Source organism: Pseudophryne corroboree, chromosome 2 (genome assembly GCF_028390025.1).
Source record: "Pseudophryne corroboree isolate aPseCor3 chromosome 2, aPseCor3.hap2, whole genome shotgun sequence".
Lineage (NCBI taxonomy): Eukaryota > Metazoa > Chordata > Amphibia > Anura > Myobatrachidae > Pseudophryne > Pseudophryne corroboree.
Window position 1 is genome coordinate 130,550,324 of NC_086445.1, and position 16,780 is coordinate 130,567,103.

The window sequence follows — 16,780 nt, forward strand, 5'->3', positions numbered from 1 at the left end:
ACACAGACACTGAATCTAGTGTCGACGGTGATGAAACAAACGTATTTTCAAGTAGGGCCACACGTTATATGGTCACGGCAATGAAGGAGGCTTTGCATATCTCTGATGCTGCAAGTACCACAAAAAGGGGTATTATGTGGGGGGTGAAAAAACTACCTGTAGTTTTTCCTGAATCCGAGGAATTAAATGATGTATGTGATGAAGCGTGGTTTAACCCAGATAGAAAAATGCTAATTTCAAAAAAGTTATTAGCATTATCCCCTTTACCGCCAGAGGTTAGGGCGCGCTGGGAAACACCCCCTAGGGTGGATAAGGCGCTCACACGCTTATCAAAACAAGTGGCGTTACCGTCTCCGGATACGGCCGCCCTCAAGGATCCAGCAGATAGGAGACTGGAAACTACCCTAAAAAGTGTATATACACACATACTGGTGTTATACTGCGACCGGCCATCGCCTCAGCCTGGATGTGCAGTGCTGGGGTCGTCTGGTTGGATTCCCTGACTGAAAATATTGATACCCTGGATAGGGACAGTATTTTATTGACTATAGAGCAATTAAAGGATGCTTTCCTTTATATGCGAGATGCGCAGAGAGATATTTGCACTCTGGCATCGAGAGTAAATGCGATGTCCATATCTGCCAGAAGGAGTTTATGGACGCGACAGTGGTCAGGTGATGCGGATTCCAAACGACATATGGAAGTATTGCCGTATAAAGGGGAGGAATTATTTGGCGTCGGTCTATCGGATCTGGTGGCCACGGCAACTGCCGGAAAATCCACCTTTTTACCTCAGACCCCCTCCCAACAGAAAAAGACAGTCTTTTCAGCCGCAGTCCTTTCGGTCCTATAAGAACAAGCGGACAAAAGGACAGTCATATCTGCCTAGGGGCAGAGGAAGGGGTAAGAGGGCAGCAAGCAGCCCCTGCCCAGGAACAGAAGCCCTCCCAGGGTTCTGCAAAGCCCTCAGCATGACGCTGGGGCCTTACAAGCGGACTCAGGAACTGTGGGGGGTCGACTCAAGAATTTCAGCGCACAGTGGGCTTGCTCACAGGTGGACCCCTGGATTCTGCAGGTAGTATCTCAGGGTTACAGGTTGGAATTCGAGAAGTCTCCCCCCTCGCCGGTTCCTAAAGTCTGCTTTGCCAACGTCTCCCTCAGACAGGGAGACGGTATTGGAAGCCATTCACAAGCTGTTTGCTCAGCAGGTGATAGTCAAGGTACCCCTCCTACAACAGGGAAAGGGGTATTACTCCACGCTATTTGTGGTACCGAAGCCGGACGGCTCGGTAAGACCTATTCTAAATCTGAAATCTTTGAACCTGTACATACAAAAATTCAAGTTCAAGATGGAGTCACTCAGAGCAGTGATAGCGAATCTGGAAGAAGGGGACTTTATGGTGTCCCTGGACATAAAGGATGCTTACCTGCATGTCCCAATTTGCCCTTCACATCAAGGGTACCTCAGGTTCGTGGTGCAAAACTGTCATCAGTTTCAGACGCTGCTGTTTGGATTGTCCACGGCACCTCGGGTCTTTACCAAGGTAATGGCCGAAATGATGATTCTTCTGCGAAGAAGAGGCGTATTAATTATCCCTTACTTGGACGATCTCCTGATAAGGGCAAGGTCCAGAGAACAGCTGGAGGACGGAGTAGCACTAACCCAAGTAGTGCTGCAACAACACGGGTGGATTCTGAATTTTCCAAAATCTCAGTTGACCCCGACAACACGTCTGCTGTTCCTGGGAATGATTCTGGACACTGTTCAGAAAAAGGTGTTTCTTCCGGAGGAGAAAGCCAGGGAGTTATCCGAACTTGTCAGGAACCTCCTAAAACCAGGGACAGTGTCTGTACATCAATGCACAAGAGTCCTGGGAAAGATGGTGGCTTCTTACGAAGCGATTCCATTCGGCAGATTCCACGCACGAACTTTTCAGTGGGATCTGCTGGACAAATGGTCCGGATCGCATCTGCAGATGCATCAGCGGATAACCTTATCGCCACGGACAAGGGTGTCTCTTCTGTGGTGGTTGCAGAGTGCTCATCTGTTAGAGGGCCGCAGATTCGGCATACAGGACTGGGTCCTGGTGACCACGGATGCCAGTCTGAGAGGCTGGGGAGCGGTCACACAAGGAAGAAACTTCCAGGGAGTATGGTCAAGCCTGGAGATGTCTCTTCACATAAATATACTGGAGCTAAGAGTGATTTACAATGCTCTAAGTCTGGCAAAACCCCTGCTTCAGGGTCAGCCGGTGTTGATCCAGTCTGACAACATCACGGCAGTCGCCCACGTAAACAGACAGGGCGGCACAAGAAGCAGGACAGCCATGGCAGAAGCTGCAAGGATTCTTCGCTGGGCGGAAGATCATGTGATAGCACTGTCAGCAGTATTCATTCCGGGAGTGGACAACTGGGAAGCAGACTTCCTCAGCAGACACGATCTACACCCGGGAGAGTGGGGACTTCATCCAGAAGTCTTCCACATGATTGTGAACCATTGGGAAAAACCAATGGTGGATATGATGGCGTCCCGCCTCAACAAAAAACTGGACAGGTATTGCGCCAGGTCAAGAGATCCTCAGGCAATAGCTGTGGACGCTCTGGTAACACCGTGGGTGTTCCAGTCAGTGTATGTGTTCCCTCCTCTGCCTCTCATACCAAAAGTACTGAGAATTATACGGCAGAAGGGAGTAAGAACGATACTAGTGGCTCCGGATTGGCCAAGAAGAACTTGGTACCCGGAACTTCAAGAGATGCTCACGGAGGATCCGTGGCCTCTACCTCTAAGACGGGACCTGCTTCAGCAGGGACCGTGTCTATTCCAAGACTTACCGCGGCTGCGTTTGACGGCATGGCGGTTGAACGCCGAATTCTAAAGGAAAAAGGCATTCCGGAAGAGGTCATTCCTACACTGGTAAAAGCCAGGAAGGAGGTGACTGCACAACATTATCACCGCATTTGGAGAAAATATGTTGCGTGGTGTGAGGCCAGGAAGGCCCCCACGGAGGAATTTCAACTGGGTCGATTCCTACATTTCCTGCAAACAGGATTGTCTATGGGCCTCAAATTGGGGTCCATTAAGGTTCAAATTTCGGCCCTGTCGATTTTCTTCCAGAAAGAATTGGCTTCAGTTCCTGAAGTCCAGACTTTTGTAAAAGGAGTACTACATATACAGCCCCCGGTTGTGCCCCCAGTGGCACCGTGGGATCTTAATGTAGTCTTGTATTTTCTCAAATCCCATTGGTTTGAGCCGCTCAAATCGGTGGAGCTGAAGTATCTCACATGGAAAGTAACCATGCTACTGGCCCTGGCTTCAGCCAGGAGAGTATCAGAATTGGCGGCTTTATCATATAAGAGCCCATATCTGATTTTCCATTCGGACAGGGCAGAACTGCGGACGCGTCCTCATTTTCTGCCTAAGGTGGTGTCAGCGTTTCACCTGAACCAGCCTATTGTGGTGCCTGCGGCTACTAACGAGTTGGAGGATTCCAAGTTGTTGGACGTGGTCCGGGCATTGAAAATATATATTTCAAGAACGGCGGGAGTCAGAAAGTCTGACTCACTGCTTATATTGTATGCACCCAACAAGATGGGTGCTCCTGCTTCTAAGCAGACGATTGCTCGTTGGATTTGTAGCACAATTCAACTTGCACATTCTGTGGCAGGCTTGCCACAACATAAATCTGTCAAGGCCCATTCCACAAGGAAAGTGGGCTCATCCTGGGCGGCTGCCCGGGGAGTCTCGGCATTACAACTCTGCCGAGCTGCTACTTGGTCAGGGGCAAATACGTTTGCAAAATTCTACAAATTTGATACCCTGGCTGAGGAGGACCTTGAGTTCTCTCATTCGGTGCTGCAGAGTCATCCGCACTCTCCCGCCCGTTTGGGAGCTTTGGTATAATCCCCATGGTCCTGACGGAGTCCCCAGCATCCACTTAGGACGTTAGAGAAAATAAGAATTTACTTACCGATAATTCTATTTCTCGTAGTCCGTAGTGGATGCTGGGCGCCCATCCCAAGTGCGGATTGTCTGCAATACTTGTACATAGTTATTGTTACAAAAAAATCGGGTTATTTGTTGTGAGCCGTCTGTTCAGAGGCTCCTACGTTTGTCATACTGTTAACTGGGTTCAGATCACAAGTTATACGGTGTGATTGGTGTGGCTGGTATGAGTCTTACCCGGGGTTCAATATCCTTCCTTTATTGTGTACGCTCGTCCGGGCACAGTATCCTAACTGAGGCTTGGAGGAGGGTCATAGGGGGAGGAGCCAGTACACACCACCTTATCCTAAAGCTTTATTTTTGTGCCCTGTCTCCTGCGGAGCCGCTATCCCCCATGGTCCTGACGGAGTCCCCAGCATCCACTACGGACTACGAGAAATAGAATTATCGGTAAGTAAATTCTTATTTTCTGGCTATAAGAGATGTGGGACACAGCAGTCGTTTTTCTTTAAACAAAACTAATGTCACTTTCCCTGACTCTAGAGTTAGATGACCTCTTCAAACAGGCCTGGAAAAATCCAGACAAAAAATTCCAAGGTCGAACCTTTTGGGAGGAACCCCCTGGGTGCTGCCTGCCCTGGGCTCCTTTACCATGAAGGATCCTAGGGATCGGAAAATAGACTACCTTAAAGTCTATGTACGCTGCAGCCAGTATATCTCAAAGGCCGGTCATTGTGGGTTGCTGGATGATCCATGCCATTCATTCCTGGGCCACTCAAATTCAGTGGGGTGTCTTGGGGGATATGCCCTTAGTTACTATTGTAACCCTCCTAAAACTCATTCAGGACACTACACGTGTCCTCTGTGATTCACTTGAGGAGATGGGGAACATTAATGCTCTGACTTCTGCCATGGCAGTGTCAGTGCACAGGGCCTTGTGGTTGCGTCAGTGGATAGCAGACGCAGAATCAATCATTAGTGTGGAGTCCCTCCCCTTTTCGGGGGAATTGCTCTTTGGTGTTAAGTTGGAAACCTGGATTTCCAAAGTTACGGCTGGAAAATCCACGTTTCTCCCCTCTGGGGCCCCACCAGCGAGACGCTCCTATCTGGAACAGTCTGTCCAGTCCTTTCGGTCTCGGATTTCAATCTAATGCCAGAGGTGCAAGTCCAGAAAACCTGTCTGCACCAGCTCTCTGAAACAGTCCACCATTTCTGCGTCCACTAAGGCCTCGGCATGATGGTGCCCACCCACCCCGAGGGGTTTTCTATGTGGGAGCTCGACTGCGTCACTTCAGCCGCGTTTGGGAGACTTCCTGCCAGGATACCTGGGTCAGATCTCGTTTCTCAGGGCTACAAGCTGGAGTTTGACAGTACTCCCCAATAATTTTTCAAATCGGGCTTCCAAGCTTTGGAGGATATGCATGTTACGTTGCAACAGGCCATCCTAAAGTTGGTCCAGTCCCACGTCCTTGTTCCAGTACCAATACTGCAACGTGGCATGGGGATTTATTCAAACCTGTATGTGGTGCTGAAACAAGACTGTTAAGTCAGACCTATTTTAAATCTAAAATCCTTGCATCTTTATTTGAAGGTGTTCAAGATGGAATCCCTGCGAGCAGTGGTTGCTGGCCTGGAAGAACAGGAATTTATGGTCTCCTTGGACATCAAGGACACCTACCTCCCATATTCCGATTTGGCCGCCTCATCAGGCATACCTGCAATTTGATCTTCTGGACAATCACTTCCAATTTCAGGCACTGCCCTTCAGCCTGTCCACAGCACCGAGGGTATTCACGAAGGTGATGGCGGAGAGGATGATCCAACTCTGGGTCCAGGGGGTCAATGTTGTCCCTTACCTGGACGATCTTATGATAAAAGCCCGATCCAAGGAGCTTTTGTTGCTCCATATCAACCACACTATCCATTTTCTGTCGGACCATGGGTGGATCCTCAGCTTACAGAAGTCCCACCTGGAGCTAACTCGGTGGCTCCAGTTCCTGGGTATGTTGCTGGATACGGTGGCCAAGAAGGTGTTTATACCAGTGGACAAGGCGAATACACTTCAGGAAATGGTCCGCATGGTGCTCAGACCTACTTGAGTGTCCGCTCATCTTTGCATACGAGGCGATCTAGTATGGGAGGTTCCATGCCAGAACGTTTCAGTTGGATCTCCTGGGCAAGTGGTCCAGATCGCATCTACAGATGCACCGGATGATTCGGCTGTCACCTCAGGCCAGGATGTCCCTCCTGTGGTGGCTAGTCCTCCAATCTCGTGGAAGGCCGGAGCTTTGGGATTCAGGATTGGACCTTGCTCACGATGGATGCAGGTCTACGGGGATGGGGAGCTGTCACCCAAGGGGCGTAGTTCCAGGGCAGGTCAGCCCACGAGGCCCTACTTCCGATTAACATTATAGAACTTCGGGCGATCTACAATGCTCTGCTTTCGGCCTCTCCTCTGCTTAAGGATCACACGATCCAGGTACAGTTGGACAACGCCACGGCAGTGGCGTATATCAATCGTCGAGGAACAAAAAGCAGATCTTGCACGTGAGGTGTCAAAGATACTCCTCTGGGTGGAAAGAAATGCAAGAGCAGTGTCTGCAATCTTCATTCCGGGGGGGTAACTTTACTAAGATGGGAGTTCTATGTAAAATGGGATGTTGCCCATAGCAACCAATCAGATTCCAGGTATTATCTTCTAGAAGGTGCTAGATAAATGAGAAGTACAATCTGGTTGGTTGCGATGAGCAACATCCCATCTTAAATAGAACTCCCATTTTAGTAAATTAATTTACCTCGATGTGGAAAACTGGGAGGCGGACTTCCTGAGTCATCACAATCTCCACCCAGGTGAGTGGAGGCTCCACCATCTGTTCCAGCAGATTATCGACCAGTGGGGTTGCCCACAAATAGATATGATGGCTTCTCAGCTCAACAAGAAACTTCCCTGGTATTGCTCACGGACCCTCAGGTTAGGGCAGTTGATGCACTGGCGTTGCCTTGGCCGTACCGGCTTGTCTGCCAGTGTCCTCCGATTCCATTGCTCCCAAGGGTGCTAAAGTGAATCAGGAATCAAGGTATTCAGGCAATACTGATTGCCCCGGATTGGCCTCGGAGGGTGGGGTACGCAGCTCTTCTAGACATGTCCATCGAAGACCCTTTAGTCTCTACCTCTAAGAAGAGATCTTCAACAAGGACCGTTCGTCTACCTGGACTTACAGCGACTTCGTTTGACGGCATGGAGGTTGAGCGGAACATCCTAGCTCACACGGGCCTTTCCAGGAAGGTTATTACTACCATGGTTCAGGCCAGGAAACCTGTGACGTCAAAACACTATCATATCTGGAGAAGATATGTCTCTTGGTGTGAGGAACGCACGTATCCGCCTGCAGAGTTTCACTTGGGACGTTTCTTAAGTTTCCTGCAGGCTGGTCTGGGTAAATTGGTCTTTTACGAGGACAGAGTGGAACTCCAGACTAGACAGCAGTTCCTGCCGAAGGTTATCTCCGCATTTCACCTGACTCAAACTATTGTGATTGTCTAGTTCTGAAGCCTCTGCTAATCCGGAGGCATTGAATGCTGTGCGTGCCTTGAAAATCTGTCATGCACACAGCTCTGGTTCGAAAAACTGATTCCTCCTTCGTTCGTTTGTTCTCTGATGCGCAGAAAGGTTGCCCTGTTTCAAAGCAGTCCATTGCTCGTTGGATTAGGCTTACTATCCAACAGGCCTGTGTCTGCAGCCTTACCTGTTCCTAAGTCTCTGAAGGCCCACTCTACAAGATCAGTGGACTCTTTCTGGGTGGCTGCCCATGGAGTCTCTGCCTTGCAACTATGCCGAGCTGCTACCTGGTCGGGGAAGAACACCTTAGTGAAGTTCTACAAGTTTGATACCCTGGCCAAAGAGGATACCCAGTTTGGGCTGGCGGTGCTGCAGCAGTCTCCGCACGTTCCCGCCTGTTCTGGAAGCTTTGGGATGTCCCTATCGTACTAGATTCCCCGATATCCCTTATGGATGCTAGAGAAAATAGGACTTTAATATCTACCGGTAAATCCTTTTCTCGTCCGCCTCAGTGCGTTGACTTTTCTGCAGGTTCTTATGTGATTACCTGCCGTTGTTACCAGCCATTGCTGGTTGTTAGTGGTGTGCTGGTATGTAAATCTCACCACCCTTATCTTGTTCCTTCTCTCATATGTCCTTTCTCCTTAGGACACGTTTTTACCTATAACTGCCTCTGGGAGGGGCATAGAGGGGAGGAGCCAGCACACCCAGTTGAAGAAATTTAAAGTGCACTGGCTCCTTTGGACCCCATCTATACCCCCATCATACTAGATTCCCCAATATACCTTTTATGGACTACAAGAAAAGGATTTACATGTAGGTATTTAAAATCCTATATTAATTGCTTGTCATTTAACTATGGACCTGTGCAGGGAAATTGCACTCAAAGATGTGCATTTGAAGCACTATATAAGAATTCTGGAGCTGAAGGGATGTATGAAGCAAAGTATCTCAATAGTAAAGTAGGGATCTTGTGGGGCTGTAGTAGTCTCTCTCCCATTTCTTTCCTTCGCTCTCCGAAACCTGACCCGTGTGTCTCATTGTTATAGCTACTAGTGGTTATAAAATCCGGTTTTGTGACTAAATTACTTTCTTTTCATGTTCAGTGTTATTTCTCAGACTGTGGCAAAGAGTTCAGAAAACATAACCAGCTGAAGGTCCATCAGTACATACATACAAACCAGCATCCATTCAAGTAAGTCTGCTTTACCTTACCAGTTGTCTTAACTATTGCCTCAAGGATAGCATAATCCTAAGCAGAAGTATGCATGAGGAGTTTAACTAATTTACTAAAATGCATCAAGCAAATCTTATGTTTCTGTAGTATAAACTATGCAATTTTTATACAGAATGATTATATCTATCCTTTCCAGGTGCAGTAGCATAAATTACCTAAAGTTCATGCTCCCCTGTACTGAAAATTTTATTTATAGTGACTGAGTAATAGATGTAAAAGGGCCCTGCTTACAATCTGTAGGGGAAATGTGGGGGGTCTGATACATGACAAGTGCTACATACTACATATTGGTCCAGCCAGATTGCTAAGGTTCTGGGCTAGCTGCATGATCCAGTCACAAAGCAATGTTGGCCCGGAGTCATTGGGATGTGTGTAGAAAAGATGTAAAGATGCGCGTGGACTAGGTAGAGGGGAGGTGATTGAGTAGAATATCTTGTGGAAGTTATCTGGGTGGTTCTGGAATTGGATAAGCTTTCCTGAGGTGTTTTCTCAGGGAGCGTTTGGCAGTTAGAGGAAACTCTTTTGCAGAGTTTGGTGTAGCTTGAAATGTTCCCTTTTCTGTTCCCTTTTCACATGGCAAATGAGGGATATTGGCAGTTTTTGCATCATTTATAGTTTAAATTGGTGCTTCCCAAACTGGGTGCCAGGGCACTTGCAGGGGGTGCTTTGGGTTGGTGTTTCAGGACTAATTCAAATTATTTTTGGCTAATGTGATAAGCAAAACAAGTACAGGTTGAGTCTCCCTTATCCAAAATGCTTGGGACCAGAGGTATTTTGGATATCGGATTTTTCCGTATTTTGGAATAATTGCATACCATAATGAGATCATGGCGATGGGACCTAAATCTAAGCACGTAATGCATTTGTTTCATATACACCTTATACACAGCCTGAAAGTCATTTTAGCCAATATTTTTATAACTTTGTGCATTAAACAAAGTGTGTGTACAGTCACACAATTCATTTGTTTCATATACACCTTATACACACAGCCTGAAGGTCATTTAATACAATATTTTTAGTAACTTTGTGTATTAAACAAAGTTTGTGTACATTGAGCCATCAAAAAACAAAGGTTTCACTATCTCACTCTCACTCAAAGTCCGTATTTTGGAATATTCCGTATTTCGGAATATTTGGATATGGGATACTCAACCTGTACTTGTGGCTTCAATAATAACATATGTGGACAAACATAAGATAATCTTATCCCTCACCACATAACTGACCCTAAGGATGACACATAAACACAACTGACTTAATTGAATTCTTCTGAATCTCAAACTTTTGGCCTAGGGGTGCCACAGAAAAAATTCTAATACTCTAGGATGCTATGATTCTAAAGAGTTTGGGTGCCACTGGTTTAAATATAAGTTTCAACTATTTGAATTGTATCCGTAATGGTGTACATTCTTTTGTTACAAAGATGAATGTTTGCTTAGATCTAAAATTGGATTGTTTACAATTTTAATCGTAATAGTAGCTCTTATTACTAATAGATGCACTCATGAAGGATGTGAGAGAAACTTCCAGACTTCTACTAAACTGAAGCGCCATGAGAAAGTCCATGCAGGTACTGAAATCCTTCTATTGATCACTAAAGGAAACGTTCTATCCAATTTCTAATGAGTGGCTCAATGTGCATTGCAAGTGGTAAATCTGGACATTGAGTCTGGCAGTCCTAAATATAATCCATTATATCAAATTGAACTTACAAAAGCATGATTCAGCTTGCTTTAATGCATTCTGAGGAAACCCACCGTAGTCTATACACTGTAGAGGTGTGTGGTGTCTTTGTTTTAATGACGTTGTGTTTTGTAGGTTACCCATGCCAAAAAGGTGACCACTGTTCCTTTGTGGGAAAGACCTGGACAGACTACATGAAACATGTTACGGTTAGTCACTCGGGTAAGTTCTCTGGCTTAGCTGTCAGCATAAAGTGTTCTGGAGACCATGAATAATGGGGTCATAAAAATTACACTTATGGTAGAGTAACTTTGTATCTAACGGCCTTGTTGCTCTTAACGTCTTTAAACATTTCTAAAATTTAAAATGGCTCCAGTCACTATTATTGGGCAGTTACTAGTAGTCTTGACGGTCAGCAGTTAAATCCTTTTGTGCTGGCAGTGGTTTGGGTCAAATTTTAACCTGGATGTTGCCTCTTCTCACTTTCTGCATCAACAGCAATGTGTAGAGTGCAGTCTGTTTTCTCTTGGCCAGGCTTTCATTAACCTAGTCAAATGAATATTTATGGGCATTATAGAAGGGTATGATTCATGTTAACTAATTATGATTGGGATTTTGTAACCTAAGCTGGGTACACCCTGGAGTGACGGGTATTCATTCAGACATCGGAATGAATGCCTTTGAGCCCAGGTTCTGTGTACACACTGGTACAACTTTGAAGGATGGAACTGTCCTTTGCCTTCCTCCATTAGCATAATCAAGGTTGCTAGCTATAGCTCTAGGTTTGGCTGCACATCAAACCTAGCATCCGTTGCATGTGACCGTGGGCGCGCAGAGTCACCCATACACACTGAGCAATGTAGGCGATTTGTCGTTACAAAACTCAGCCTCAGACTGGGAATTTTAAATGTCTAATACTGGGTACACGCTGGAGCAATGTTGGACCGAGTTGTTCTTCTTCCACAGAGCCAGCTATCTGTGACGTGTGTAACCGAAAGTTTAAGAACAAGTCCTACCTGAAAGATCACAAGCAAAGTCATGAAGTGGAAAGATTTTTCTATCGCTGCCCGCGAGAAGGCTGTGCCCGGACTTACACTACAAAATTCAATCTTCAAAGCCACATTGTTTCCTTCCATGACAACCTACGGTCATTTATTTGTGAGCATGCTGGCTGTGGAAAAGCATTTGCAATGAAGGCAAGTATGAACATGTCTATCATACTAGCTGGTCCATTCATAGTGTTCTGCACAGTGAAGATTGGCACGCAAGATGGACAGATAGTGACCTATTGAGATGCCAAACAGCAGTGGCACTGTCCCTGTTGTGTTGTGAAGTAGTGTTTGGGTTTCTTATATAGGACACCAACCCCAAATCCCACCACTACTTAATATAGATCAACATCTTCTAGTGGGTGGAACAACTTGTCTTATGCGCTGGGTAATCTGCTGTAACATAGGTATAACTGAATGATGGTAAGTTTGCAAATTACTAATTGGAGCCAGGAACTAGCATAGTGCCATTTGCATGGACCAGGGTCACTGTTTACAGATACATCACACAAGTGTACACCTAAGCTAAGATCAAGAACATTGCTGCCTTGTTTAATGTTAGTTTACATCCTCCATCTATAATTTAGAGCACAGCATAATACTATATTAGAAATCACATGGATTTCTTCATAAGCAGAAATGAGGCATCTTGCTGGGTTAGTTGGCCTTTGCTATAGAGACACAGAACCAGAATGTGTTCTTTGATTAGCAGACGCATGCACAGTAAGATTCAGCATGGTGTAGAAATGTTATGGGCATGCAGCTTGTAGTTCTGTGCAATGGCCACTGGTGTGCTTTTTTTCATCCCATAGATCGGCGCAGGGAAATCTGATGGACCCTGTAATATCTGACCTAAAATCAGGCAAAATTGAGTTTCTCCCCTATTGCCTTGTAAGAAACTATTTACTCTACCAAACGAGCAATTAACCTATAACAGTGGTTTCCAAACATTCCTCAAGGCATCATAACTGTCCAAGCTTTAACTACTTAGGTTGGCATGTGATCTGACCATGCCAGTTATGTCCCCCAGTTTTTGACGTGGAGATACGTTCTGCAGATGTGCATAATATAATAATTTATATTTCTCTGACGTCCTAGTGGATGCTGGGACTCCGTCAGGACCATGGGGATTAGCGGCTCCGCAGGAGACGGGGCACAAAAATAAAAGCTTTAGGACTAGGTGGTGTGCACTGGCTCCTCCCCCTATGACCCTCCTCCAAGCCTCAGTTACGTTTTTGTGCCCGTCCGAGCAGGGTGCAATCTAGGTGGCTCTCCTAAAGAGCTGCTTAGAAAAAGTTATTAGGTTTTTTATTTTCAGTGAGTCCTGCTGGCAACAGGCTCACTGCAACGAGGGACTTAGGGGAGAAGAAGTGAACTCACCTGCGTGCAGGATGGATTGTCTTCTTAGGCTACTGGACACCATTAGCTCCAGAGGGATCGAACACAGGCCCAGCCATGGAGTCCGGTCCCGGAGCCGCGCCGCCGACCCCCTTGCAGATGCCGAAAAGTGAAGAGGTCCAGAAGCCGGCGGCAGAAGACTTTTCAGTCTTCATGAGGTAGCGCACAGCACTGCAGCTGTGCGCCATTGTTGTCAGCACACTTCACACCAGCGGTCACTGAGGGTGCAGGGCGCTGGGGGGGGGGCGCCCTGGGCAGCAATGATAATACCTTGTTCTGGCTAAAAATACATCACCTATAGCCCCGGGGGCTATATGGATGTATTTAACCCCTGCCAGGTCTCACAAACACCGGGAGAAGAGCCCGCCGAAATAGGGGGCGGGGCCTATCTCCACAGCACACCGCCATTTTCCTGCACAGCTCCGCTGCGAGGAAGGCTCCCAGGACTCTCCCCTGCACTGCACTACAGAAACAGGGTAAAAAAACAGAGAGGGGGGGCACTTTTTTGGCGATATTGATATATTAAGCTGCTATAAAGGAAACAACACTTCTGTGGGGTTGTTCCTATATATTTATAGCGCTTGGGTGTGTGCTGGCAAACTCTCCCTCTGTCTCCCCAAAGGGCTAGTGGGGTCCTGTCTTCGATAAGAGCATTCCCTGTGTCTGCTGTGTGTCGGTACGTGTGTCGACATGTATGAGGACGATGTTGGTGTGGAGGCGGAGCAATTGCCGGTAATGGTGATGTCACCCCCCAGGGAGTCGACACCGGAATGGATGGCTTTGTTTATGGAATTACGTGATAATGTCAGCACGTTACAGAAATCAGTTGACGACATGAGACGGCCGGCAAACCAGTTAGTACCTGTCCAGGCGTCTCAGACACCGTCAGGGGCTGTAAAACGCCCTTTACCTCAGTCGGTCGACACAGACCCAGACACGGACACCGAATCTAGTGTCGACGGTGAAGAAACAAACGTATTTTCCAGTAGGGCCACATGTTATATGATCACGGCAATGAAGGAGGCTTTGCATATCTCTGATACTGCAAGTACCACAAAAAGGGGTATTATGTGGGGTCTGAAAAAACTACCTGTAGTTTTTCCTGAATCAGAGGAATTGAATGAAGTGTGTGATGAAGCGTGGGTTAACCCCGATAGAAAACTGCTAATTTCAAAGAAGTTATTGGCATTATATCCTTTCCCGCCAGAGGTTAGGGCGCGCTGGGAAACACCCCCTAGGGTGGATAAGGCACTCGCACGCTTATCAAAACAAGTGGCGTTACCGTCTCCTGAAACGGCCGCCCTCAAGGATCCAGCTGATAGGAGGCTGGAAACTACCCTGAAAAGTATATACACACATACTGGTGTTATACTGCGACCAGCCATCGCCTCTGCATGGATGTGCAGTGCTGGGGTGGTTTGGTCGGATTCCCTGACTGAAAATATTGATACCCTGGATAGGGACAGTATTTTATTGACTAAAGAGCAATTAAAGGATGCTTTTCTTTATATGCGAGATGCTCAGAGGGATATTTGCACTCTGGCATCGAGAGTAAGTGCGATGTCCATATCTGCCAGAAGTTTATGGACGCGACAGTGGTCAGGTGATGCGGATTCCAAACGGCATATGGAAGTATTGCCGTATAAAGGGGAGGAATTATTTGGGGTTGGTCTATCGGATTTGGTGGCCACGGCAACAGCCGGGAAATCCACCTTTTTACCTCAGGTCCCCTCCCAACAGAAAAAGACACCGTCTTTTCAGCTGCAGTCCTTTCGTTCCTATAAGAACAAGCGGGCAAAAGGACAGTCATATCTGCCCCGAGGCAAAGGAAAGGGTAAGAGTGCACCAAGCAGCTCCCTCCCAGGAGCAGAAGCCCTCCCCGGCTTCTGCAAAGCCCTCAGCATGACGTTGGGGCTTTACAAGCGGACTCAGGGGCGGTGGGGGGTCGACTCAAGAATTTCAGCGCACAGTGGGCTCACTCACAGGTGGACCCCTGGATCCTGCAGGTAGTATCTCAGGGTTACAGGTTGGAATTCGAGAAGTCTCCCCCTCGCCGGTTCCTAAAGTCTGCTCTGCCAACGTCTCCCTCAGACAGGGCGACGGTATTGGAAGCCATTCACAAGCTGTATTCTCAGCAGGTGATAGTCAAGGTACCCCTCCTACAACAGGGAAAGGGGTATTATTCCACACTATTTGTGGTACCGAAGCCGGACGGCTCGGTAAGACCTATTCTAAATCTGAAATCTTTGAACCTGTACATACAAAAATTCAAGTTCAAGATGGAGTCACTCAGAGCAGTGATAGCGAATCTGGAAGAAGGGGACTTTATGGTGTCCCTGGACATCAAGGATGCTTACCTGCATGTCCCAATATGCCCTTCACATCAAGGGTACCTCAGGTTTGTGGTGCAAAACTGTCATTATCAGTTTCAGACGCTGCCGTTTGGATTGTCCACGGCACCTCGGGTCTTTACCAAGGTAATGGCTGAAATGATGATTCTTCTGCGAAGAAGAGGCGTATTAATTATCCCTTACTTGGACGATCTCCTGATAAGGGCAAGGTCCAGAGAACAGCTGGGGGACGTAGTAGCACTAACCCAAGTAGTGCTGCAACAGCACGGCTGGATTCTGAATTTTCCAAAATCTCAATTGACCCCGACGACACGTCTGCTGTTCCTGGGAATGATTCTGGACACTGTTCAGAAAAAGGTGTTTCTTCCGGAGGAGAAAGCCAGGGAGTTATCCGAACTTGTCAGGAACCTCCTAAAACCAGGAAAAGTGTCTGTGCATCAATGCACAAGAGTCCTGGGAAAAATGGTGGCTTCTTACGAAGCGATTCCTTTCGGCAGATTCCACGCACGAACTTTTCAGTGGGATCTGCTGGACAAATGGTCCGGATCGCATCTGCAGATGCATCAGCGGATAACTTTGTCTCCACGGACAAGGGTGTCTCTTCTGTGGTGGTTGCAGAGTGCTCATCTGTTAGAGGGCCGCAGATTCGGCATACAGGACTGGGTCCTGGTGACCACGGATGCCAGTCTGAGAGGCTGGGGAGCGGTCACACAGGGAAGAAACTTCCAGGGAGTGTGGTCAAGCCTGGAGATGTCTCTTCACATAAATATACTGGAGCTAAGAGCGATTTACAATGCTCTAAGCCTGGCAAAACCCCTGCTTCAGGGTCAGCCGGTGTTGATCCAGTCGGACAACATCACGGCAGTCGCCCACGTAAACAGACAGGGCGGCACAAGAAGCAGGAGGGCAATGGCAGAAGCTGCAAGGATTCTTCGCTGGGCGGAAGATCATGTGATAGCACTGTCAGCAGTGTTCATTCCGGGAGTGGACAACTGGGAAGCGGACTTCCTCAGCAGACACGATCTACACCCGGGAGAGTGGGGACTTCATCCAGAAGTCTTCCACATGATTGTGAACCGTTGGGAAAAACCAAAGGTGGATATGATGGCGTCCCGCCTCAACAAAAAACTGGACAGGTATTGCGCCAGGTCAAGAGACCCTCAGGCAATAGCTGTGGACGCTCTGGTAACACCGTGGGTGTTCCAGTCAGTGTATGTGTTTCCTCCTCTGCCTCTCATACCAAAAGTACTGAGAATTATACGGCAAAGGGGAGTAAGAACGATACTCGTGGCTCCGGATTGGCCAAGAACAACTTGGTACCCGGAACTTCAGGTGATGCTCACGGAAGATCCGTGGCCTCTACCTCTAAGACCGGACCTGCTTCAGCAGGGACCGTGTCTATTCCAAGACTTACTGCGGCTGCGTTTGACGGCATGGCGGTTGAACGCTGAATTCTAAGGGAAAAAGGCATTCCGGAAGAGGTCATCCCTACCCTGGTAAAAGCCAGGAAGGAGGTGACTGCACAACATTATCACCGCATTTGGAGAAAATATGTTG

At 47.4% G+C, this 16,780-nt stretch overlaps 1 protein-coding gene across 2 annotated transcripts in view; it reads left to right on the forward strand.

Moving 5' to 3' along the window:
- GTF3A (general transcription factor IIIA) overlaps window positions 1-16,780 on the forward strand; it is a 46,025-nt gene that overhangs the window by 19,349 nt on the left and 9,896 nt on the right. For both annotated transcript variants that reach the window (XM_063951716.1, XM_063951715.1), the window contains exons 4-7: window positions 8,609-8,697; window positions 10,239-10,312; window positions 10,561-10,647; window positions 11,392-11,621. In XM_063951716.1, coding sequence (XP_063807786.1) covers window positions 8,609-8,697; window positions 10,239-10,312; window positions 10,561-10,647; window positions 11,392-11,621 — 480 coding nt within the window. The remainder of the gene's footprint in view (window positions 1-8,608; window positions 8,698-10,238; window positions 10,313-10,560; window positions 10,648-11,391; window positions 11,622-16,780) is intronic.